The 24,680-nt window shown below is 45.6% G+C and overlaps 3 protein-coding genes across 6 annotated transcripts in view; 1 reads left to right on the top strand and 2 right to left on the bottom strand.

Annotated features, from left to right (window-relative positions):
• The window catches only part of sesn1 (sestrin 1), a 41,085-nt gene extending 34,595 nt beyond the window's left edge, over positions 1-6,490 (bottom strand). The window contains exons 1-2 of the mRNA XM_047021236.1: positions 6,418-6,490; positions 5,646-5,960 (exon numbers count right to left, since the gene is read on the bottom strand). Coding sequence (XP_046877192.1) covers positions 5,646-5,936 — 291 coding nt within the window. The 5' untranslated portion in view covers positions 5,937-5,960; positions 6,418-6,490. The remainder of the gene's footprint in view (positions 1-5,645; positions 5,961-6,417) is intronic.
• A 942-nt stretch (positions 6,491-7,432) lies between these two features.
• cep57l1 (centrosomal protein 57, like 1) lies at positions 7,433-11,215 on the top strand. Of its 2 annotated transcripts, none has more exons than XM_047021245.1 (11): positions 7,433-7,656; positions 8,096-8,246; positions 8,446-8,625; positions 8,713-8,834; positions 8,996-9,112; positions 9,258-9,335; positions 9,426-9,512; positions 9,723-9,803; positions 9,909-10,168; positions 10,258-10,402; positions 10,490-11,215. In XM_047021245.1, the coding sequence occupies exons 1-11, from the start codon at positions 7,636-7,638 to the stop codon at positions 10,712-10,714; spliced, it is 1,467 nt and encodes a 488-aa protein (XP_046877201.1). In that variant the 5' UTR covers positions 7,433-7,635; the 3' UTR covers positions 10,715-11,215. The 2 variants fall into 2 exon arrangements, with proteins under 2 accessions (XP_046877201.1, XP_046877202.1); XM_047021246.1 differs by having other exon boundaries at positions 7,435-7,535.
• Positions 11,216-13,721: 2,506 nt separating this feature from the next.
• cd164 (CD164 molecule, sialomucin) lies at positions 13,722-24,563 on the bottom strand. Of its 3 annotated transcripts, none has more exons than XM_047021279.1 (6): positions 24,360-24,561; positions 23,560-23,628; positions 19,132-19,215; positions 18,488-18,598; positions 18,090-18,173; positions 13,722-17,633 (listed from the first exon to the last, which is right to left on the bottom strand). In XM_047021279.1, the coding sequence occupies exons 1-6, from the start codon at positions 24,421-24,423 to the stop codon at positions 17,467-17,469; spliced, it is 579 nt and encodes a 192-aa protein (XP_046877235.1). In that variant the 5' UTR covers positions 24,424-24,561; the 3' UTR covers positions 13,722-17,466. The 3 variants fall into 3 exon arrangements, with proteins under 3 accessions (XP_046877235.1, XP_046877234.1, XP_046877236.1); XM_047021278.1 differs by having other exon boundaries at positions 18,488-18,601; positions 24,360-24,559; XM_047021280.1 differs by lacking the exon at positions 18,488-18,598 and having other exon boundaries at positions 24,360-24,563.
• Positions 24,564-24,680: the final 117 nt, after the last annotated feature.

Below are 24,680 nucleotides of genomic sequence, written 5' to 3'. Positions count from 1 at the left end.
AACAAGGGGGGCCTGTGGTGTCAAACTGTCAGCTTCATGACAAACTGGCCCCTGCAATATAAACATACGCACAAACATGCTCTCACACACATGCATACACTCTCATACACACACATAGACACACACTGCCCGGGACAATACACCGGAGGAAAACACACAATACCCCCAACCACTCTACAGGGAGGCTGAAACAATATCACACACACACACACACATGCATCCCTATACTGTACACACAGGGGCACACACAGGGACATTGTAGATACACGTTCACACACAGCCAGAGACACACAACAACACACGGACAGCTAGAGTTACACACAAATGCACATACACACAGACAAAAGATGCACAAAGACACACACAAAGCTAGAAACACACACCCAAGAGACTCACACAAACTCACTTACAGCCAGAAACAAACAACTCTAAACAGAAAATTGGATGTTAGCCCATGTATTAGGGCAACAGGAGGAAGAAAATACCAACCAATGCGCAGGTCATTGCATGCATGTAAGACTCCAGCATGGAAAATTCCAGCCCTCCAAAGGAGGCCGTTGCAAAGAGGATTACCTGTGGAGGTCTGGTTCCCTCTAGTGTTCACCCCTACACACTGCAGAGTGTTTATCATGTACACCTAATGACCGTGAAACCAACACTAAATCATCTCTATTGTCTCCTGTCCTGTCTAGAGGAAAGTGAAGATAGAGGTGCAAAGTTTCAAGCCGAAATGTGCTTTCCATTTTAAGTCACCATCACTTGCCAGTGATCCCGGCACGCATTCCATCAAATGAATCAACGTTTTTTGATGGTTAGGCGTGTGTGGGATGTGTGAGATGTGTGTGTGTGTGTTAGTATGTATGGCATGGTTGGCAGTGCGGATCTTAAGAGGCCAACAGCATGTCTGTGTGTGTGTGTATTCTATCCATCCGTGGTCCAGTCTCGTCAGTATGCATGTCTATCCCTCTCTGGTCTGCTTCTCATTCCACAAACACTTCCCTGGGGCCCTTTCTTCTCCTCCTCCTCTCTCTTGCTCTTTACCCCCCCCCCCCCTCTCCCCAACCACCCCCCACCACTCTTTCCCCTCACTCGCTCCCTCTATTGCCCCGATCTTTTTAACCCCCCGTCAACCTGTTTTTCGATCCTTTCTCTCTCTACCTCTCTCAAACTCTTATTTATTTCTCCCTCCCTTTCTCCTCCTTTTTTTGTCTCTATCTATCTACTTACTTTGTAAGTCTCTCTCTCTCTATCCTCCACCCATTTCCCTCCCCATCTCTCTCCTTTCTTGCCCCCTCTTCGCTTCTCCTCCTCTCTCTCTAGACTGCAGTACAAGGGAGCTGGTACTTTTCCACTGCAGGCTCCTTTTCTCCCACTCTCTTCATGGCCCCCCTTTTACATCCCTGACATTTACGGCTTTGCTCCATCCATCCTACTCGGTCTGACCATCCTCCCTCCCTCCGTCCTTCATATTTCCTTTCTCTTTACTCCTTTCAATCTCTGAATATCTCTGACCATCAAAGGCCTGGGACAGCCCTGTTGTAACCATGCCAACAGGCCATCCCATCATGCCCCTCATGCCCCTGGCACCGTGGCAACTGCCCCTACAACTGCAAAAGCCTATTCCCTCTCTTCATCCTTTCTCCCCTCTCTCTCCCTCTCTTCCCTTCATACCGAGATGAAAAGATCTTTGGCTTTCCAGAACTATTATGATGGAGGCAGAAGAGAGAGTGGGTTGGAGATATCCTGAATGCATGTTTTAAGTGTTAAGTCACCCTTAAGGAGAAGACAAATCAATAATACCTGTCTCAAACAAGCCTACAGCATGGGTGTCATGGTGTATTGTGTTGGTATGAGCCAGAGCTTAGAGGTGAAGACATATCAAAGCCTGGCCTAACAACTGCAGCCATTCATTACAAACCACAGGCTTTCCCATGAACAGAGACTCAATGTGAAAGTCTCCTTTATTTAAACATGTTGAGACAAGATCTTTTCACAAGCCTTTGAAAGTGGCACTGTATGCATAGCTTGAAATATATAGAAATAAAACAATGTAAAGTAATATATGCATACTTTCAACCAAAAAAAAAAGAAGGAAAAAAAAGAAATGTCCATACAAATGCATAACATAATATTAATAATCATATAGATTATTCTAGAAACCCATAAATCCCTCTGCCCCAAACCCCTCTGCCTGCCTTCCCTCCTTCCCTCTCTACCCTCCCTTCTGCCTGGCAGCTGTGAATCCAGGGCTTTATTTCTCTATCTCATCCCTCCATCCATGGAGCATCGCTCTCTCGCTGTGTGGTTACTGTGCCAAAGGTCATGGGGCTGGGCTGGCTGGCTGCCTGGCTGAACTAGATGGTTGACTGGAGGTGCTTGCTGGCTGTCTGGCCGGCTGATCTGCTGGCTGGCTATGAGTCTGGTTTGGGAGCATGGCTGACTGGCTAGTTGACTGGCTGGCCTGTAATCTGACTGGCTGGTTGACTGTAGTCTGGGCTGGCTGGCTAGATGTTGCTGAACCCTCTTGTTTTCACCCTTCTATGTAATTTGTCTGACCTGGTTTGAGCTTTGCCAGTAGTGATAATCCAGCAAACCACCCCAGACTCCCTCTCCTCTCTTTTCCTCACGTTCTCACCCTCTCCCTCTCTTTGTTTCTCTCACTTCCTCTGTCATATAGTCCTGCTGTTTTTCTCCCTCTCTGTCTACCCATATTTCTATTCCTCTCACTCCCCTCTCTTTCTATCCCTCTTTTGTTCCTTCCCTATTGATACCATAAGCAAAAGTAGGAGAAACACACAATAATGAAACACAAACATACGCACACACATAAAACACACACACAGACACACACACTAAACAAAGGATCAGGAGTAACGTCCTGCCACCATTATTACACAAACTCAGATTCTATGAACTGATCTCAGTTCAACTTGAAGAGACTGAGCCTTCTCAGAAAGCTGCAGCAGAGAGCAGAGCATCTGTCCACAGTTCTCTCTTTTGGAACAAACCAAACAAAGACCGTAATAGCTCACACACACTCCTCTTCGAATTCTAATCTCCTATCCATGTCACCAGCAGTTTTCTAACTAGCAACGCTCCGTTCACCCCTGTTCTGTGCATCTCCTGGGTGCTGTCTCTACTCTAGTCGGACAAAAGAAGACCTTCTGTCTCATTAAAAACACACTTCCCTCCATCCAAAAAGAACATCACAACAACAAAGAGGAAGCACCCCGAGACCCACCTAGTTTCCTAAGGAGGGGGGCTGGTCTGTTTGTGGGTCAATGTCACACATTTAATTAATCACACTCTAGTGTTTATGACCGTAGCTGCAGAGCCCAGTTGAACAAACATAATGATCTAATAACTATGTGTAAAAAATGAAAGGTATCATGGGGCTCAGATCTCCCTGCATTCATTTCCACTTGAACCTGGGCAAGAGCTGCTCGTTTCAGACGAGGATAGTCTGAAAGCTATTTGGAAAGCTATACCTATTCGGGTGCCAAGGGATTACACAGGAAAAGAAGCCTGGGTTTCTATCCCTTTCTCTTCCCTTCTGCAAACACAGAACTAAACCCAGGCTCACTACTCAACATCAAAACAGTGAGAAGCTGGTCTTGTCTTACTTCTTGTTCAGGTTAGGACTGGAGGGCTAGCCTACAATGGTGTTAGTAGGCCTACAAAACCCAGAGAAACAGCCTCCTGTCTGTGTCCAGCAGGCCAGCACTGAGAGCCTTTCATCCCACAAGGCCAGTGAACACAGCAACCACAGACAAGCAGCCAATTTAGTCTGCCCACCCCTTTCATAGACTCAGAACAAATACTTACTATTGTTTGTGTGTGTTAAAGTCTGAGTTTGTGTGTGTGTCTGTGTGTGTTGGAGAGCATGTGTGTGTGTAAGAGTATATGTGTGTTTATGAGAGTGAGTGTAGTCGTGAGAGAGTGTGTGTGTTTGTGAAAGAAAGAGAGCGTGTGTGCGTGCGTGCATGCATGCACTGCACTCCAACATACATTGAGTCAACAGGTTTCAATGAGACACCCTGTCCAAACGAGCCCTTGGTGACCTTATGGCGGAATCTGCTTATGTTGACCAGGCCCGCTGAACTGCATAGCTAAGCAGTTTTGCCCCCAGAGTGTTAACCCCAGTGTTGTGGGAACTCAACCCCTCTGACCCCCCCCCCCCTCCCCCCCCCCCCCCCCATCACCACTAGTGCCACCATAATGCCCCCTCCCCAATGGACCTTTTATAGACCTGCCCCCCTTCACCCCTTCACCTCTAGCCCTCTTCGACCCTGGGGGAACACAACACCACACTCGCCCCAGCACTGCGACCCACAGTGCTGCTTGCCCTACATACCCACTCAAGGCAGTTGGGGAAGGGGGTGGGCCGGGGGAGCTGGGAGTGGGGGTTGAAAAACAAACAACTGCAGTATGACATTGTTTTGTGTTCCCTTTGCAAGAAATGATAGCGAGATCAATGGTGTGCCAGGAGATAACAGGAGTTGAGTGTGGAAGCTGCCATGATGCACCATGCATGATCCTCATGCACTCTACTGAACCACAGCATACCTTGTTTGTCATGTCATCATATTCACTACAACCATCTCCAAATCCCCTCTTTAAGGCACAGAACAAACATTTATGAAGGTATACACACAACCTTGTTATCTGGTCTTTGCATGTTAAAAACAGGTTGCACGTATCATGATGGGAGTTGACAGTCTACATACTGTAGACTGTATGTAGACTGTCATTCGCTGACAAGGAGGGGTGAGACCGTGGGACTGGAGAGCAGACTCATAAATGCAGCCCTGGCAGGCCTTCCAAATACAGCTTAGCACAATGTGGAAATACCAGACGGTGCACTACCCACCACCCCAGTGCAACACAGTATAAACCACTGTCTCTCTCGGCCTCTCTCTCTGTCTTCCTCTTGCTCTATATTTCTTTCTCTCTTTCTCTCTTTCTCTCTTTCTCTCTTTCTCTCTTTCTCTCTCCCTCTCTCTCTCTCTCTCTCTCTCTCACTCTTTATCCCCCTCTCCCGCTCTCTTCCCTCGTGCAGTACACTTCCGTATAATCCCAACTCAAAACAGTCTTTAGCCTCTGGATAACCTGTCATCTGCAGCAGCAGTTTCTTGTTTGGGATTCAGACAATACTTATAGCAGGGAAAGGATACAAGGCCTGCTCAGTACTCTGGCTTTCTAGCTCTGTGTAGGATAACGTGCTGTAACTACCCCTGAATCCTGTCATGATACCATCTGCTTATGACTCCAGCCGTGGTGCACCCCTGATAAGTCTGTAAGTGTACGCTTTAAGATCACATTGGGTGAACCTTAATAGTGACGGATAGTGATACGTTGCCAGAGCACACATGTAATAATGCAACAATCTGAAGGTAATAACAGTCCATTATTGAAAGACTGTAAGCTTGTTACACACAAGGAGAACAATTACCATGTTGCCTCGGTTAAATGGGTTTGTATCCAGCTGATCAAATCCAACGCCTGGTAAATGCTCACTTAAACGTTGTATCACTTCCACATAAAAAGCACATTGGCTTTTATGTAGAGCACTTTTGGGAGATAAATAATAAGTACCAGGAAAAAACTTGAGGGTCACAGTGCGCTCATGGTGCTATAGGTCCTACCTGTACACTCTGCAGAAGCCACAGGCAACGCTCTTTGACATCAACGAAGGGGCAACGCTTGGATAGCATGAGGAGACGGGCCAAGACGTCGTTCAAGTCGCTCGTAGTCTGCCCGGTCCCGGCGGGGGGAGAGGGTTCAGAAACTGGCATTGGACCGATGCTCTCCACCTTCCGCATCACCTCCTGACGTATGTGCTCCATCGCCGCGTCCCTGGAGCTAGCGTCGCGGCTGCCAAGCGCATCCCATCTTCCCGCGGCTTCCTGGTCCTCTTGATCGTCCATCATATTCATATTCTAGTAATTCCTCCTGTTGGGCTAATAGAAAGAACAACACACTGAGCAAAATGAAGAAACATGTTCCCCGTTCATGAACATAGGCTATAACAGAGGTTGTTTAGCAAACTAACAGTACGGCAGTTGTGCACTCATGTTGTGGGACAATAAGTCAACTTTCCTCAAACGTTTAAGCTTGTTCATTGTGACAGTGATCATGGCAACACTTTGTATTTGTCTCATTCTCCATTTCATAAAAGCTGTTCCACGTCTACGGAGGGCACTGCATATTTGCATAGCTGCAATAAACAACCCGCTACCAAAACAAGTACAGTACATACCGTCTATATTGCATTTTTCTAATTATTTCTGACTCAGTCAAACCACCATTCAAAGGTGACAAGCATTAAGGATATATAACTATTGCCAGAGGAATCAGTCCATACACACATACATGAGGATAACTGAGAATCAAAGAGTGCCATTGAAAAATTCTTACTTTATTCGCATAATTTAGATCGGTAAGTCTTGCAGCCGTGGGACGTCTTCGCTCTGCATCGAATAACCCGAAACAGAATTTCTACACAGTGGACTTGGGTTGACATTGATTGACAAAGTAAGCGTCCAATCGGCAGACAAATACCACAGTGTATGCGGAGTTTATGTAGATCTCAACCAATGAGCGTTGTACAAGGCGTTCCTCATGTTGTAGCAAGGGTCCATGGGAGTTTGATTCTTTCAAAAAACGCTCGATCGTTCAATAGCTAATTAAATGTGACCATTTAAAACTACAACTCCCGGTTTTGCTGGCAAAATGTTCGGGAGTCGGTGCCCCCCCCTCTCCTTGTTTATCAGAAAACATCCTTGCACATTCGTGAAAAAATAAATGTATATTTGCAAACAAAGACAATGGGTGAAATGATATTATTTTAACAGTTTAGAGGCAGAGATCAATATAATATCAAATACTAGTGACAGTTTTTTGAAAAATTTAATCATTCCATAATTGTATTACACACAGTTTGGTCGTGCATGCATATTTGGTTGATAAAGAGGATGATGCTATTTTGATGGGGAGGAAAATGTTGGCTAGGGGTCCATGCAGTACAAAACAGCAGTCTGTCCTGTCAAGCAGCAGTCAAATGCCCTAGACTTGAATGAAGCTCCTGATGGCAGATTGCTTCTTTTTATATCTTGCTGACTCATGGTAGGCCTAATTATTATCCACACATACTTCATAAGCAGCTGTGTTGTGATCACCGTGCTGGCACATACACACAGAAATACACAGACACACATCTGATTCTTGAGTAAACCAAGGGAAATGTGTTTGAGAAAAAACTTTTCATGTCGCCAAAGGACTTAATTAGTTTTCACACTGTTACTTGGTTTAACTATACATATATCAAATATCAGTGTGTGTGTGTGTGTGTGTGTGTAGTGGGGTTAGGGGGCGTATGTGTGAAAAATGTTACACAACAGAGATATATGACTTCAATCCCTCAACTCAACGCGCTGGTGCGCAGGCGGAACCAGGGAGCGGTAAAGGGAAAGCGGTGGAGGGAAATTTAAAAACGGAGAACCTGCCGACTACTGAGAAGCTAGCAGAACTCTACAGTAGGAAAGATGGCTGGCTAGCTAACTAACTGGCTAAGCATTAGATTTGTTTTTGTGATTTCAAAAGTTTATTGGCTTTCATCTTCAACCGTACAGCATTATGGAGTTTTATCAAGATCAGGTTAGAAAGACATTCTAGCAACTTTGTTTACACTAAAGTTATTACCTAACTAGCTAAAATAGCGAACTTGATGGCTTTTGTGTTAGCTAGCTACATGTCATGTCGTTGGGGTTAGCTCTAGTGCAGTAACATTACAATACATAACTACGTCAAAGGTTTTGTCAGCTAAAGCAATTAATTTGTTTTGCTTGTGGCTTGTGTTCCTGGAACGTTCGTTGTGTGTTTCCAAGCTTTTTTTCAAACTGTGTCGACACATGTCCAGCTAGCTATATAACTAGATAGCTAGCTCTGGCACGCTTTTCTTTAGTTCCCACACTACCGGAGTTAATGGTGTGATGTTGTCATTTCGTTCAATATAACTGTGGTGAATTCATTGTGTAATTTTGAAGTAGGCTAGTTCGATGTTATTCTACAAGTCCACTGTCTCAATCCGTTCTAGGTTCTCGACTCTCCATCCAAAAACAGTTACATCGGGAGTTACTACAAGCCCCCGGACAGGATTCTTCCTCCCTCACGTGTGCAGGGACCTCCTACTCCCCATCCCAACAACATGAACCGGGACCGCACTACACCTGATGCTGGCAGCAAAGGTAGAAAATAAAAATCCAGAAATAGTTCAACCTTTTTCATCGTCCTTAATGTCATAGTCAATCATATCATAATCCTCAATGACTTGCACATTACAAACCAAGCTTTTGAGTAATATCTGCAAAAATAAAAAAACAATTCGATGCTATGGTTTCTGTCTGCTCTTTGAAGACTAACGGTGTTGTATCATATATCCCGCAGCTGTCATCACTGCTCTCAAGACCCTCCAGGAAAAGATCCAGCGCCTGGAACTGGAGAGGAAGCAGGCTGAGAGGAACGTCATGCAGTTCTCCCAGGCTGCCCACAGCTATGAGAGCTCCTGCACCGTGCAGAAGCAGCATCCTCACCGCTCTGCAGAAGCTGACGTCTCCAGGAAGAAAGGTAGCTGAACGGACAGGAGCCCAAGTGGGATCTCTGATTCCCGGTCCATCTTGTATTTGAGATGTCTAATCGTGTATGTGTGAACAGAACTGGTGGGCCAGCTGCAGTCGGCTGAGGCCCGCTGTAAGCTTCTGGAGAAGCAGCTGGACTTCATGAGAAAGATGGTGGAGAATGCTGAGAAGGACAAGAACGCCCTGACCGAGAAACAGGTGATGTTCTCTTCCTTGTCTGCGCCGCTCCTCCCACTCAGCCGGCTTGAGATCAGAGACCGGAGAAGACAAAGCCGGCACTTGTTGAACTCGACAGAAAATGCTTCCAGTCTTTTGACTTGTGTGGAGCCTCCTCATCTGCGTCTTTGTCCCACCGGCAGGCCTCCCTCCAGAGGCAGTGGAAGCAGAGCAGCCCAGAGGACCACGTCCAGCTGGAGAAGCTGGAGATGCTGGAAAGGGAGTGTCTGAAACTGAACAAGACTCAGTCCATGGCTGCAGTGAGTGGGTTTCTCCAACACAACCAGAAACCACCTGCCTCCTTCTTTGTTTCAAGTGTCGTTTGCCTGGAACTTGTGTCGACCTGTAATTCTGCTGGAGAATGTCAGGCTATCTTAGTTCTCTTATTTCTCTCTTCTTCCTCAGAGGAAGATTGAGCTGATGGAACAGAAACTGCTGGCAGAGGAACATGAACGCAAACTAGTAAAGGAGAAAGCAGATGAGGTATCTATAACCTGTCATTCTCACACAAGCTCGGTAGCTGTGGGGAATCTGTCCTGTAACTCGGCCTGTTGGGGCTGTTTTTGTCCCTAGCTGCAGAGGGAGCTGGAGAGCAACCTCCGTCTGTGTCCCTCGGTCTTTGAGGAGGTCAAACCAAAGAAGAAGAAGAAGAAATCCAGCGTACGTCCCCTGCTAAACATCACTTTGAGAAAAACTGATGGATTATTATGGATATGTACTGAATGTTTTTTGCAATATAAGACACAATGATGGCAATGGCAGGGACATTACACAAAAAGAAAAGCATGAAAGATAAACCAAAACTGTGAGGAATCTACATGCAATCTTGCCATTCAACATGACTCTGTTGTCTTGGCATGTCTCCCTCAGAAAAGCAGCTCCATGAGACAGGATGCCGTAGTGCCACCAGGTGTCCCAAAGCCCAAACTGCTGCCCTTCGTAGCTGGGACGGTGAGTCTGAGCTTCACCTAGGTTCCCATGAGCGTCCCATGAGCCTTTGAATATATTGTGGAGGTCAATTACTTACCCCCCCCCGTCACCCTCTCCCCATTTCAGTCGACCAGCCCCAGCCACTCGGTGCACGCCAACATGCAGAGTGTTCTCCACATGATGAAGCACCACCAGCCCCAGCTGTGCGAGAGGGTGCGCTCCGTGCGCCGGTCCGGCTGTGCGGCCAGGAGGGCCCTCCACAAGTCCCTGTGCTCCTCCCCCTCTCCCCCCAGCCAGGACCCTGGGCCTGGACACGCAGCTCCCTCCCTGGGCTCCCTCTCAGACCTGCTGCTGGCCTTACAGGATGAACTAGGACAGATGAGCTTGTAAGTATACCTCAGGGCATCTACATAGCCCCTAGTACCACATGCGAATACTGTGCACACATTGTAATGTGTCTGCGTGTGTCTGCCAGTGAGCACCAGGACCTGGTTCGTCAGATAGATGAGGCTCGAAGGCTGGAACTGAGGGAGGACCTGGAGAGAGAGCTGGAGCTGCTGGTGAAGAGGATGGAGGAGAAGGGAGCCCAGATCAGCAAACTGCGCAAACACCAGGAGACCGTACGTACCGCACATGCACAATAGGAAGACTATGAAGATCATAGGAAGATAACCAAATCAACCATATTGTCTCCCGTCTTCTCCCAGGTCCACAAGCTCACACAGAACAAGCCCCAGAATGCTCCGCGGCGGCCGGCGACCAGTGAGGACGGCAGGACTAAGGCAGGGGTCGGGGGCGGAGCGCCGGCCCCCTCCCCAGTCAAGGCAGCGTCCAGACGGGAGGGGGCCAATCAGGAAAACCTGCGGCTCCTCAGAGAGACCCAGAGATTCTGCAGCAGTCTGAGGAAGGATGATGTCCGCTGGGAGTCGTAGACCCTGCATTAGCTCTCCACACACGTCTTCCTGCTCCCTCATCTTCCCTCATCCTCTGCACCTTGAGGTGGTCTCTGCAATAAAGTGGTAGCCAGGGTGGAAAGATGGAATTGTCTATGCAGCTGTCTGTCACTCAGTCATGTTGGAGCAGAGATGTGGTCCTGCATTGACCATATAAAGAGGTTGAACCGTAGTCGTGATTTTTTGTAAAGGATCAACTCTTTGACCGGGTGGCTGGGAAGGACCAGCTCGTTCAGCACTCTGTCATACTCTGTACTTCGCCAAACGAACAGTTTACTATTTTTATATATATTTTTTTTTTAGGCTGAATATGACAAATGAATGTATGATGTTTGAAGTCAAATCATTTGCTGTAGAGGATTCTGTCCATTTCCTATGTGTTTATATGTCTATTTTATGTGTGCTTTTATACTTTTGGTATTTAATTTGTATTGTACATGCACAGATATCATATAAAATAAATGAGATTTGAGTTGATTAGCATAGTGTTTTGAATGTTTGGGGCTAATACTAAGCTCTGTCTTAATGAATGTGTACACCCTCTTTCTCCAGATATGTGAAGCCTCTCTGAAGGCTCGCCATATGACCAGGCCAGATGACTGCCAGGTTAGCAGGGTTAGGCTCTGGACTTGAGCATGTGAGAGTTTGCTGTGACTCCCCAAGTACAGGAAATGTATGATCCAATACTCCCACCACGACACTAGGTGGCAGTAGCTAGCTAGGAAGGTGACTTCAGTGCTCTTTTAGTTAGGTTTTTATATGATCTCACATTTGTATTGCATGTAAATATAAATTGTCATATTCATAGAAAATGACAATAGAAGATGGCTGCAATGACATGATTCTATCTCTCAGTCCACATTGATTAACAGCAGTAGGTATCTATCAGAAAAGCCTCCGCTCATTATCGGTCACACTTGACACATCAAGACATCTTGCTCTATAACAAGGAAAACATTGTATGGTTATGCAACCCCCATATCACTCTGAGGCTTGCAGGTGTAGGACAGCATCTGTTGGAGCTTGTGTCAACATCAACAGATGGCCGACTGCAGCAGCAGATAAACTAAAGTCTGACCACAAGAGTATTACACAGAAAGCACCGGGAATACTGTGCACAACCACATCAGGGAGAGTGCCTCTTACCTTTTATACGGTTGGAACATATCCAACTGCTGACTCATTATTTGCATTCATGTGTGTTTGGTTAGATCAGGAAAAAGTGAAATATGTCAAATTGTATACAAGATCAAGACAGCAGGACGCCCTGGACTCATCAGCCTTCTGACTCATCATGGGGGGACATCAGATGACACACACACACCTTGTCATGGCCAGTTTGTTTCACTTCCATAACCCTCGGATATCTGATACAGGCTCCTTGGCCATTAGATACAGGTTATGGTGTCCTGTGAAATTCGGACCTCACTGTGTTAGAAAGAGATAGTGAATGGCTGAAAAGAGGAGTACAGGGGGGGGAAAAAATCACTGAATCCATTGCTTTGTCTTGTTCTGGTTCATTAGATTAGTGATGGGGAGCTGGACGGAATAAATCCTGTTAACCCAGAGGAGCTCCAGACTACTCTTTGCCTCCCTCTTTCTCTCCTCAGGACTCCACATCTCACTAATTTACCTCAAACCCATATGTCTCCTATCCCTTCTCCATGCCACCCAAGTTCTCTCCATCTTGACGCTCTCTTGCCCTGAACATTAAGCAGATGAGTTCAGTAGCAGGGTCTGTGTAGGTGGGCCAAGTTATGCCATCTCTCCCATGCCAGCCGGTCCTGGCACTGTGGGTGTGTGCCAGCAATACAAACAAACAATCTGAATTCTAATCTCCAACATTATACACCGCATCAAACACAAGAAGGAGCTGGTTCACTGGGAAGTCTGAGCCTCCAACGACTCGGACACACTGTGGAGCCGTTCACAGCACACGAGTGACCTCAGGAAACTCACTGTCAGCCTGGGATTAGAACAAGCCTTTAAACTGAGTACGCTGGTCACTGAGGAACACAGGCCCAGGGATTTCTTACTGTCTTTTGAAACAGGGCAGCTGGGGTCTTGAATAAGACATGTGCCTGACTGAAATAGAGTCTGTGTGGCTCACCATCTCTGTCCAGGGAGGACTAAGTGTAGGGCGTCACAATGTTTTTCATGGAAAGCAGCATGAAGCAGAAAGACATGCTACTGGGTGCATAGAACGACAGCAGCTCTGGTTCTGGGAAAGAAGGGATCAGCCTTGGCTAGTAAGATTCTGCAGGAGAGCACCACTGGTGTCACAAATATAGAGCACTTCTGAAAAAAGCACATCTGCATGCAAATACTCACAGGCACAGAATTACTGTCTTTCTCAAATGCACACACTTCCCATCTAACTTGATCTCTTTGCCAAGTAAGAAAAACTTGTTATGGCCTTGGGTACTGGCTAAGTATCCTGTTTGAGACAATGGGAGATAGCAGACTTTGTGTGTGTGTGCGTGCACAAGAAAGAAGTGCAATATTTCCTAGTGGGTTAATCTCCAGTTTGGTTTATCCACAAATCCACAGTCCCAGAGTCACTGTTTTGCATATGACCATGACAGCAATACTCTGTACTTGTTTTCTGGAATATCCTGTTTGTGTTACCAAGTAGATACTGAGGAAGAGGACCCAAGTGGAAAAAAAAAAATGAAAAAAGCTAGGGTTTGGAGCTGGCCTCCAAACCATGACTCAGCACCTCAGCTCACCTCTCCAGCTTGATCCATCAACTCTCTTACAAGAGTGGGATTCAATGCCACGTAATCATAAACGTACAGATTGGCGGTATCTATTGCATGTCAGCAAGGAACACAGGTTAAGCTGTTCAATGGAAACAAGGCTTTCCTGTCAGTCCCAAGTCAAAACAAGCACTGCTCTGAAGACAACTTACAAAATGAAAAGTGAAACATGAAAATTGTACTACCTATATAAAGAACTCAGTAAACACAGAAACAAAGACGACGTATAACATTATTACAACTTTATTGATTTAACATCTTCAAACTAATTGCAAAACTAGAAAAAAAAAAAAAAAAACATCAACAAAATTCCAGAGAAAAGGGCCACATAAAACAAGCATAAAACATTAGCATAGTGAGATCTGTGGCATTGGCATGTCTTCATAACCTGTGTGTGTCCAAAACAATGCTAGGAAATGATAGCAATCAGACGAGTAATGGGCTTTTATCGGACATGTCATGACTGTACTGTATATGTGCACATGGTGAGAGAGCAAGGCAAGGGAATTTAAAAGTCTTTTTAGACACCGTCAGTTTCACAGGTAAGGGACTAATGACAGAGCCATAAAGATGCATCTACAGTCAAGAAAACACCAGAGATGTTGATAGGTGGATCTTGCTGGCACCAAATGTTTAGAGACCGCTACGTTCCAGGCTAGGATGTAGAATCCACTCTGTGTAGGAAAGTAGATCGAGTCATCATGAAATGTTTGTTGCCAGTGTGTGACCAGTTAGGTAGCAACCCTATACTTCTGTGGCTCTTGCTTGGTCATTCTCCCAAAATGTAGTCTGGGATACTGAAATGGTGGTTGCAAGAATAAAATAAAAGACATTCAAAGCAGCTTTCAGTTACAGAAAACATCTACTGACTTCACTCTCAACAAGGGGTTCAGAAAGTGCCAAATCCCTTTGATATTTAGTGGATGTGATAACGCCAGTCAACAAATAAAAACCCTTCGGATACATGTTCAACTGAGTAAGGCACTTTTCTTCAAGAGGTGCAAGGAGGGGTTGCGGCTTGACTCTCAGAGTGGGAAAAAAATGAGTAATTGTACCTGTTGCTATGGACACTGGGGTTGTTTTGGGATGGCAAAGCAGATAATGCTATCCCACATCTTACCGCCGGGGCTGGAGGAATGCAGCAGTTAATTGGTTAAAAGTTGGGGTGGAAAGGAGGGAGAGCCCAAAGCAGTTATCCACTGCTGATGCATTTAACCTATTCCTTCCCTTTGAAAGGAGGAGACAATGTTTATTGTTTGAGAATAGAAGCAGATGGCGCTGAGAAATATAAACTGGTTCTTAAACTTTCCGGTGGCGTTGGAGGTGAGGGGGTGTTCTTTGGCACATAGCCTAATAACATCAGGTGACTGGAGGTGGATCTTTAAAAGGCGTGATGATGGTGATCCAGAGTCTGGGCCTGACGAAGGCCAAAGAAGACATGCACTTACTGGATGACTTGCACTTTGTAGTTATCATAACACAGAACCAAAATATCAAGGTCATTAGTTGTTAGTTTATGTCCTTCCATCATTTGGCAAATATTTCACAACATTACGTGACAAGCATTTGTGTAATTGACTAGGATTTTGGCAGCAATATTAAAATAATAAGACAAGGCAAAGAATAGTACAATACAACAGCTTAGTCAGTGCAATGCACCATGTTTCAGACCAGGACTGCTGACTTTGGCTTCAAACCACATTACGGAGACGTGTTCTGCTGTAGCATACTGGCTAATAAAGAAGTGAATCAAGTGGTTCTTTCACATGTCTTCAGCCAAGAGAAAGAACATGCACCAATAGAAAACTAAAGAATCCGCTAGAATTTCACGCATCTGACATGCAATATTAGAGAAAAGAAGGGAAAAAAGAAGTCAGAACAAAAAAAAGGAAGAAGTCTCATCCCTGGCAAGCCACCACAAACCAACACTAACAAGAAAGTCAAAGCAACCTGGAACTCTTCAACTTCAATACCATTCAACTTCAACACAATTGGATCTTCGAGGTAACAGAAGGCCAGAACAGGGCAATTCTATGGACTATGAGGTGGGTAGGGGACAACATCTCACTGTTACCAGCAAGCTAATCAAAACACTTGACTTGTAAGCCAAACCATGTTGATGTTCTGACAGATAACCATTGTTTCGTTGTTGCAAGTAGTCAGCCTGAGAAACAGAGCTCGCTAGGATGCTACTGCCCATGGGGAAATAACACAAAAAGGGGAAGAAAATAGTGAATCCAGACACAATAATTTAAGAGCAGGTCTCTAAGTCTGAAACGGGGTGGTTCAATCCAATGTAAAACCACACAATGAAACTCACACTACTTCTCTGGGCCATGAAACACTATCTTCCATTCTCTTCAGGGGCAGTGTGCCTAACTTATAAATCAGTTTCCATTCATCAAGACCAAGTCTTCATTCAATTAAAGACTACTGTATCTTCAACTCTTCAGTAATAAAAGGCTATTCAGTCCAGCTGGGTAACTAGGGTTTATCTCTGAGCTCCAATACCAATATCAGCACCGCGATACCGTCCCTGTCTACATCTGCATCGACCAATGACAACGGCCTCAGCCAGGAGGAGGCGGAGCATCATTTTCATCCTATCCTATCACATCAATGTCACTTTGGACATTTAAACATTAAAGGCACTTTGCTGCTATCATTGTCCACGTTGAGAAGGTACACACTATTCTGATCTCTCTCCTCTTTCTCTTAGTGACACATGTAGAATTATACATTTATACTTAATCATTTAGACTTCTCTTTCATCTTGACCCCACACATCCATCGATCATGCCTGAACTTGGCTGATGCTGTGGTGACCTACTTCCTGTCAACGGCAGCCACCTTGATTGATAGACCAAAGTCAGCTAAGATGAGACAAGACCGGGGGGGTGGGGGGGGTGGGTGGGTGTTTGAGGGGGAGGAGTTTGGGGGTGTTGGGTGTCAACATGGTTTATTGCTTTGAGCTAATCATTTGACATGTGCTGTTGTCATTTGCAGGTCAAGGGTCATTGTGATCCCTGGCAGATCAACTGAGTCAAATGCACAACGGTGTTCCCGATGGAGAGTCTAACACAGACTCCTCACACACCGGAGGGCTCTGTTCAAAGGGCAGGCTTCAGTCTGGATGGACCATGGAGCACCGCTTCCATTTCCTGGTTGTCATTTTTTTGTGCAATACCCCCCCCCCCCCCCCCTTTCATGTTATCTATGGTACTCAGTCAGACGAGACCATAAACATATCTGTTTATAGACTTCAACCAGAATAGAAGCCATGCTCCACCATCCATAGTTGCCTGTGAAAAACACAGTAGTTGGGGACAGGGGTGGCGACAGTGACTCACACAAACAGTGTTTCCAAGACATGATCAGAAAAATTGCATGGAGGTTTGGTAGGCACTCTGAACGCTGTGGCAACATTATGCACCCAACAGAAAGGTCGGCTGGATTTTATAGCCAACTGAAATGTTTCTGTAAGTGACAGGCGGGTGAAACATTTCAATAAATGAAGCTATGGGGTACAGGAGGGAGGGGGGTTTAGCTGTAAATTAAGCTTTTTTCCTCCAGTCAGCACAAAGGAAAGCGAGTTTGACAGTATGACTAACCACATGATGGGGTAGGAGAAGGGAAGACAGCATGGGAGGGTGGGGGGCAATATGATGTCATCTATACTTGAATATGCCACTCTTGTGGTTTTTGTGTGCGGTATGTAATCCATAACCCAGGTGCGTGTGAGTGCCTATCAGGACTGAAAAGTAGAGGAAGGTAGCAGGCCTCAAGCACAAACTAGTACAGGTAGCTCAATGCCACAATGGCAATAGTGGTGAGGGTTAAAAGACAGATGACTTGGAAACACTGTTTGTTTGGGGTTGGGGAGAGATGCATGCTGGGTGGGTGTAGGGGGTTTATTAAGAGGCTCTAGTTGGCACATGGGGGGGCTAGTGGAGGGGGGTCAGGTGTGCTGCTTCACAGGGTGTGGTAGTTGCGGTCCTTAGACTTGCAGAACTTGTAGATGAAGAAAATGACAGCCTGGAGGCCCAGGACCAGGACGATCCCCCCGATGAAGCTCGCCGCGTCGAACGTCGAGTCCTTATGTGGGCCAGAAGTGGGGGTAACTGGTGCTACTGTGACATCTGGAGAAGGAAGATGCAGGTTATTCTACGGCCCAGAGACTGGAGGCTCTCACCAGGGGACAGCACACATAGCAAAACACACACACACATCACTTAGAGAATGAGGGTCTTAAAGTTTCAAGATATCCAAAGCAATGTTCATATTATGCATACAAGTACAGCTGATAATCAAAGACCAGAAGTGCACAGCTCTAACAGTATTGCAGTAGTTAGTGCTAAGGAACACTCTGTATTTTAACCAGACATCTTAACTACAATATTATAGGACAGTGCAACAATACCATCATATCTCAAGTACAACTTTTTAAGCAATTCCATAAGGGCAGTCTGTTACAATACAGTCAGTGTTTCCTTTGTGTGTCATCTAGAGACGATCCGGCCAAGTTGGAGTTCAGTATTCAACTCTGCTTGTGTGATGTGCTACCATTCTGTTCTAGTATAGGTGGAGGTACTCACTGGAGGGTGGGGCCGTGGAGACAGGGATGGGGACAGTGGTGTTTGGGGCGGTGGTCGGAGTTGCCGTGGAGATGTTGGCAGCAGCTGGGGCCCAACAGAGGCACATCAGGTCAAAGGTTTGCTCACATTAGTTACATTACACCACCATCTTAGTTCCACTGACAAGACAACCCCATTTAGACCCTGTGTGTGTGTGTGTGTCGGTACACAATGTCAGAGGCCTAAATAAAGCAAAGCAACGTTTAAGCCAATGAACACACTGGGAGCTCAATGTGCCCCTTCTAGAAAGTCCTAACCACTAACAGATGTTCCTGCAAACACAAAAAGGTCCGCTCACCAAGAAGCACAAGTGAAAGCAAAGGTCAAGGGTCAGGGTAAAGCTTCAAGGCAGGACTCACCTGTGGTGGGAGCCACGGTGCTGCTGTTAGTGCTGTTGGTGGTCGGGGCGGGGCTAGGAGCAATAGTAGTGGGGGCGGTGGTTGGGAGGGTGGTCGAGGGAGGGTCAGTAGCTGCTGAAGTGATTAACACCAGGACAGGGTGTGAGAAGGGGACACAAGAGAGAGACCGCCAGGTTAACAAGATGTGGGACTTGGTTTTCAAAAGTTGACAAAATTGTTCACACCCTCCAAATTGTTGTGGTCCTATAACAGGATGAGTGAAGATGGGAAGAGGAAAGGAGGGAGGGAGGGCATGGATGAAGTTCAGGGAGGTAAGCATTTGAAGAACACTGACACACAAAGAAACAGGTGGCATGACAACATGAAGAGGAACAGAAAATTAACATAAAGGAAGTAGCATAGATTTGGAAGTGCCATTCTATCTAGTGAGGCCCCAATTGCATTCTCTTGAAATCCTTACTTCACCACATCCTTGAAGTGATCTCTGATATACAGTAATACTGAGCAGGAAATTCAAGTTTATAGTTGGCAGCAAAGCATATCATATCAATGATTTCTCCAAGAAAAACTGTATAGAAAGATGCATTGTTTTGCATGCGTCTGCTTTCAGACAGCCTGGACCTGCTGATGGTACTGGTCCTTACCTGCACAGGTGGAGTTAAAGCACATCTCCGGGTTGCTGGTCACATTCACACAGGAAACATTGCTGACACCGGGAGTAGCTTTGACTGACCACAGGGCACAAACACAGAAGACATGTCAGCATATCTGGAGACAACGTCTCAACATGTGATCGGCACACAGCATGTGTTCACACAAGACCCCAATCAGGCCTGACAGTGAAGACAGTTCTGAGCTACAGGCATTGTGGTCTACGCTGAACATAAGAAAATCCATAAAAAGGTCATACATTATATTATCTCCAGTAAGTGTGTGTGTGTGTGGCTGTGTTCGTGTCACTGCCATCAGACCATCTAACTGTGAAACTCCTGAGTCATATCCTGCATGTTCAGGGGGCTCCCTCTGTGGTTCCATTGCTGATAGGCTAACCCTGGCCTATGGCTGTGTAATGCGAGTAAGAGACAGAGAGGGAAAGAAAGTTTGGGACTGAGAGACGTGTGGTTCAAGTGACGACTTCATCTAGCCAAAAAATTCTTGCCTCTCCAAAACACTCTCCCATGGCAACTTGAGACTGACTCCTAGCCTGACTGCCAGTCATCCAGTTCTCCATTCAGGCCAACAAAGAGGATAGCATTTACTGGTCACCACCTGAATACAAAAGCCATTCTCCTACAAGATTTGTAACTGCAGCATTTTGTATGTTTCATTGTCCATACATTATGAACATCCCCATCCACAACTCATGACCACACATTTCAAGGGAACCTGAATCAAACTACGTGAAGAAATGGACAAAACACACTGCTACCATCCTCCACTGGAACAAGTCAGTCAGATATTCTCTGCTTATCAGTGACAAAGACCTTCACATGGTCAATGACATGCTTGCTAGGCAACCGAGGACAGAGCACTGAGTCATCTTGGCCACTGAAGAAGTCTCCACCATGCATGCCTCGCTGCTAACATATTAACATAGGTAGATATCAACATATTCTTGCAGCTAGACAAAATAAGCAGCTAGACATCAACATGGCCAAGGTAAACACGGTCAGATATCAATATAGGCCCGTCTCAAACCTAGGCCTTTACCTGGGGGTCTGCGGCCACCCAGCCAAGCAACAAGACTGACCCTGAAGCTATCTGCTGTGTTGTGTGTGTGTGGTACGTAGACGGTTTCCACTGGTCGCTCTCGCTCTCACACATACACACGTGAATGTGAACTCAGAAGCACGGGTTCACTGCTTGGGTTTGCAGAGCTATAGAGAGGACTGCAGGAAGCTTCCAGAACCAGACCACAGTCTGTCTGAGAAACTGCCTCAAGGCTGATAATCAATATGATATGGCTGTGTATCTTTTTCTACCCAGTGATTGGACACAAGCATGTGTGTGTATGTGTAGGTCTGCCACATTATAATACAGCCTCCAGAACTAAACGTGCTTGTGACGCCAAAGCCTTGTTCACACTAAATCCCTTGACCAGAGATAGATGTGGTAATAACAGTGAGGTAGAGTTGGCCCAGGGCACTAGCTCATCTGACCTGCCTGTTCTTTACAACAGCACATCCACGGACAGCTCCCACACATCCAGCAGGAATCGTTACCTCTGGTTTTAAGATGTCTTGTTTGAGTTCATACCTCATCAGTGATCTCTTGTTTGGCTTGAGAGAAGCATTAGAGCTGGTCTATGACTTAATGCGTGGTGGAGATTGTAGGGAGCTGCTGGTCCCACTGGGGTTAGGGGCAGCATAGGGCAGCTGGGGTTAGGATCAGCATCTGGTGGCTGTGACTCGTTAGTTGTGGTGTGTGAATCAGTAGACTCTGAGCTGCAGTGATTGTGGGAAACTTGATAACACTGTTCTGGGAACCCACACCCGTCCTTAAGACAAATTTATGGTCAGTGACACACTTATAGTATAGCAAGTCTAAAGACCCAGAATGACATAGAACTGTACATCTTGTTGGTTCTGTCAAATTTGCCAGCCAAACCATTATACACAGAGCGAGAGAGAGAGTTGGTATTTGAACCGTTTATCATGTGACCTATAAAAATGCATCAATTGAACTTTGACCTGGAATGAGTCACCTGATTGCTGCAACGGTTGGCGGACGAAAAACAGGAAATGTATTAATAAACGTAATAAACCATGATGAATACAACCTCTCAAGAGCAGCCTGCTACCTGCTTCACCAGCAGAAGGCACACACAACCCCTGTTCTGTATTTCAGCACTATTCACCAGTGGCTCAACAGTCAGAAAGGCCCAACAATACAATGCTGGGGTTTTGTCTTCCACGTCACCAGTCTAACTGGAAAACAATTACTGGAGTTATGGTAACACCTGGTCAGTCCTGTCGAACCACTCAGAGCTGAAATAGGATCCAGTCGGGCCCATTTCACACTGGGAGGCCAAGCAGGAGGAGGGCGTTGGACCTGGCTCACCCAGTCACTACTGCTGGGGGAGGGGCCAATGCCAAGTTTCCTGTCGGGTTTCCTTTTTGTAGCAAGTGTAACATGTAGGAAAGAGGTTCACGTCACAGGTTCTGTCATTTTGTGCGTTTAAAATCTCAATCTATTAAATAATCTCCTCCCTTCTGGGTCCTTCATCCCATGGTTCACTTTCGTTTGCGCTCTCTCCTTCTGAGAATACTGTGCTTCATCTTCTGGCTTCCTCTCCCGTAGCTCTTTAGATTCATTATCACCACATGACCAGTGCCACAACAGCCACCTGTGTGCCTGTCCGTGTGTACAGTCACAATTTACATACGCCTGTCAACACACACACTTATCTTTGTTAAGCACCATAGTTTGACGTCATGCTCGTCTTTTCACAAGACGGCTTGAGGTCTCCTCTGAATACACTACAAGACTCGCCTCCTCCAACATGTACTCAAGATAATCACACTATCCTCCCTCACGCAAGCCTTCTTGCAACAAATCCAAGTCCAGTCCAGTCGGTTATGAACTTCCACTCCAATCCCAAGCCTGGCTACAGCTACTGGCTGTAGCCAGTTATGATCTTTGCCTGGCTATAACCATCGATTAAAAATCTGCCGGCCTAACCTCTATTCAAAAGTCTGGTAACATTAATAGTATCCCAGTGTTTCCCACACACAGACTAATTTGTGGCGGTGCGCCACAGAATCAACACCGGCCGCCACACATTGCGTTTCGTAAAACATTTTTTTTTAATCGCTATTTAGGTTCAAACACGCAGCGTATTCGTTCAGCTGCATTTCCTTTCCCCTGCTCTCCCTCCGTCTCTCTGTCACTCATGCGTCTTTCCCACATATGCACACAGTCACTACGTCAGCACACGTTAGCAACAATGCATACACATGCCGTTCTAGTAAGACCGACAGATATCAGCGAGCCTTCAGCATTAGTGCCGTAGCTAAAAGTCGAGGAAAGTTGAGGCTACTTTTCGCTAAGTACCTTACTCACATTTACATTTAGTCATTTAGCAGACGCTCTTATCCAGAGCGACTTACAGTACTCGAAGTTTCCCCTTCGTTCTTTTGGTGAGAAGTCTCAAGAGCTAGCTACTTACTCGGCGTCATGGAGCCAACCAGTTAAATAGTTGTTTACCACTAGCGTTGCTACATGCATAATGCAGAAATGATGTTAGTTGTTGTTAATTTGTGAAGGTGTGAATCATTTTGGATTAATATTTAATGTAACAAATTATTAACAAATTAACTGTGTAACGAATTATTAACGAAGGAATTATTACGACACGACCCCCCCCCCCCCCCCCCCCCCCCCCCGGTCTGACAACCCCCACCCCTCCCCGCCACAATTAGATTTCTAATCTGTGGGAAACACTGGTATCCCATTTCCACAAACTGATAAAGCATTGATCCATTAAGCTAGCAAAGTCCTTGTGACACTTGTTTCAAGAGGCAAACCAGAGGGGACCTGGTCAGTCATATGCAAACCTACAGCAATACTATTTAATACGAGAGTTACTCAGAGCTCTAGACCCAATGACCATAGAGACTAAATGACAACCACAACTATAACTACATCTGCCTCCTGTGTACATTTCCTGAGTGTGGGCCACAGATTTAATTTATTCTAGTAGTAGATCAAGCAATATTACCATTATCATAACGAGATTACTGCATGGCAAAGTGCTCTGGTCCAAGGACCACAAGATATTTAGCCTTTTTTGAGAAATGTCAGATGAGGAGGTTAATTCGTCATTTTCATTCTAAACAAGGCTACCTATTGTGACACTGTACATGGAATAGTGTCCGAAAATTTTTGTGATTTGTGCAACCCTGTTTAAGTCCTCTTGACCAGCAGTCAACTATCTCCATATTTTACTGGTAGGCTGAATCGTTGAACTACTGAAGCTACTGACATAAGCTTCTATGTCTAAAGACAGAAGGGTTTACATATCCAACATTGTCATTGATTGTAATTTGTGATCCCAGGTGTGAGATACTTACATGTGCAATTCATCCACTGACACCCAGGCAGATTTCCACAGGCGTTGCAGTCCAAATCAAGACATTGGTCTGAAAAAGACGGATTCAAAATCATATTCTGAGACTAAGAGAATTCACGGGTTTAAGTTTGTGACAAGGAAACTTTCAGTATCATGATTTAAATATTCTCCTGCTACACATTGGACCTTTCCTGTGGCTAGGATGAAGATTTGCTTACGATTGCAGCAAGATTACTGGCTTGACATTTGATTTTGGGGCGAGAACTGTTTCTACAATAAATTAATGTGACGCAACTGAGAGGGAAGCAGCTAAGCTAGGTCTGCTGTTACACCTTACATAATATAGCAGCCTTTCTAAAAAGAGAATCAGAGTATCTGTTGTTCATTTACAATCCACAAACTGTAGTTTACACTCCACGGGTAGGTAGTTATTTACTGATGGTCATATAGCCTACTAACACATTTAGATTTTTGTGGAAGACCATTGACTCTGCTAGCTAAGAGAATCAAGCCAGTGTTGGTCACTGAATTTTCAGTGACGAATAAGGAGGCTGTGCTGTTAGCCATTTATGTACTATATAACTCATTTGAAACAGTGAATAGGGTTGACAGCCTTCATACATAGTAGGAAACTATTTTAAAGGCTGCTTTCAATTAATATGTATACAACTGCATCGAAATTCAACACATACACACTTAAAATGTCAACCGACGCGTGTTAGCTAGCTAAGTGTTAGTGCTAGCTCTTTTCCATGGAAGGAGAGCGCGAGGCAGATGGGATTGGAGAGGTCGGAAACTTACCTGCGTCGGCAGCTGTTGTTGCACCAACCAGAACTAATGACACGAAGAAAAGTTTGAAATACATGTTGTTTGATCTATATTCCCTTATTGTTCAACCGGAATAGAATTGGATCGCTGGAGGGCGAGTGACTATATTCTGTTGGTTACGGGGATTCTCGCGCTGTTACTGCTGCTAGCAAAATAGCTACTTCCTTCCACTAGACAGGTCATGTGGCAGTTTTTACTGCTTGCGGAGGGAAGATTGGGAGGAGTGTCGTGATAGGAAGCTGTCTTAAAGGTACGTGTGCAAGGAAATGGTTAGTCTTTAAAAGTTAGTTGTTG

The sequence above is a fragment of the Hypomesus transpacificus genome, chromosome 6 (assembly GCF_021917145.1).
Source record: "Hypomesus transpacificus isolate Combined female chromosome 6, fHypTra1, whole genome shotgun sequence".
In the NCBI taxonomy this organism is placed as follows: Eukaryota; Metazoa; Chordata; class Actinopteri; order Osmeriformes; family Osmeridae; genus Hypomesus; species Hypomesus transpacificus.
Note: the sequence above shows the minus strand (reverse complement) of the source record. Positions and strands in the feature narration are given on the sequence as shown.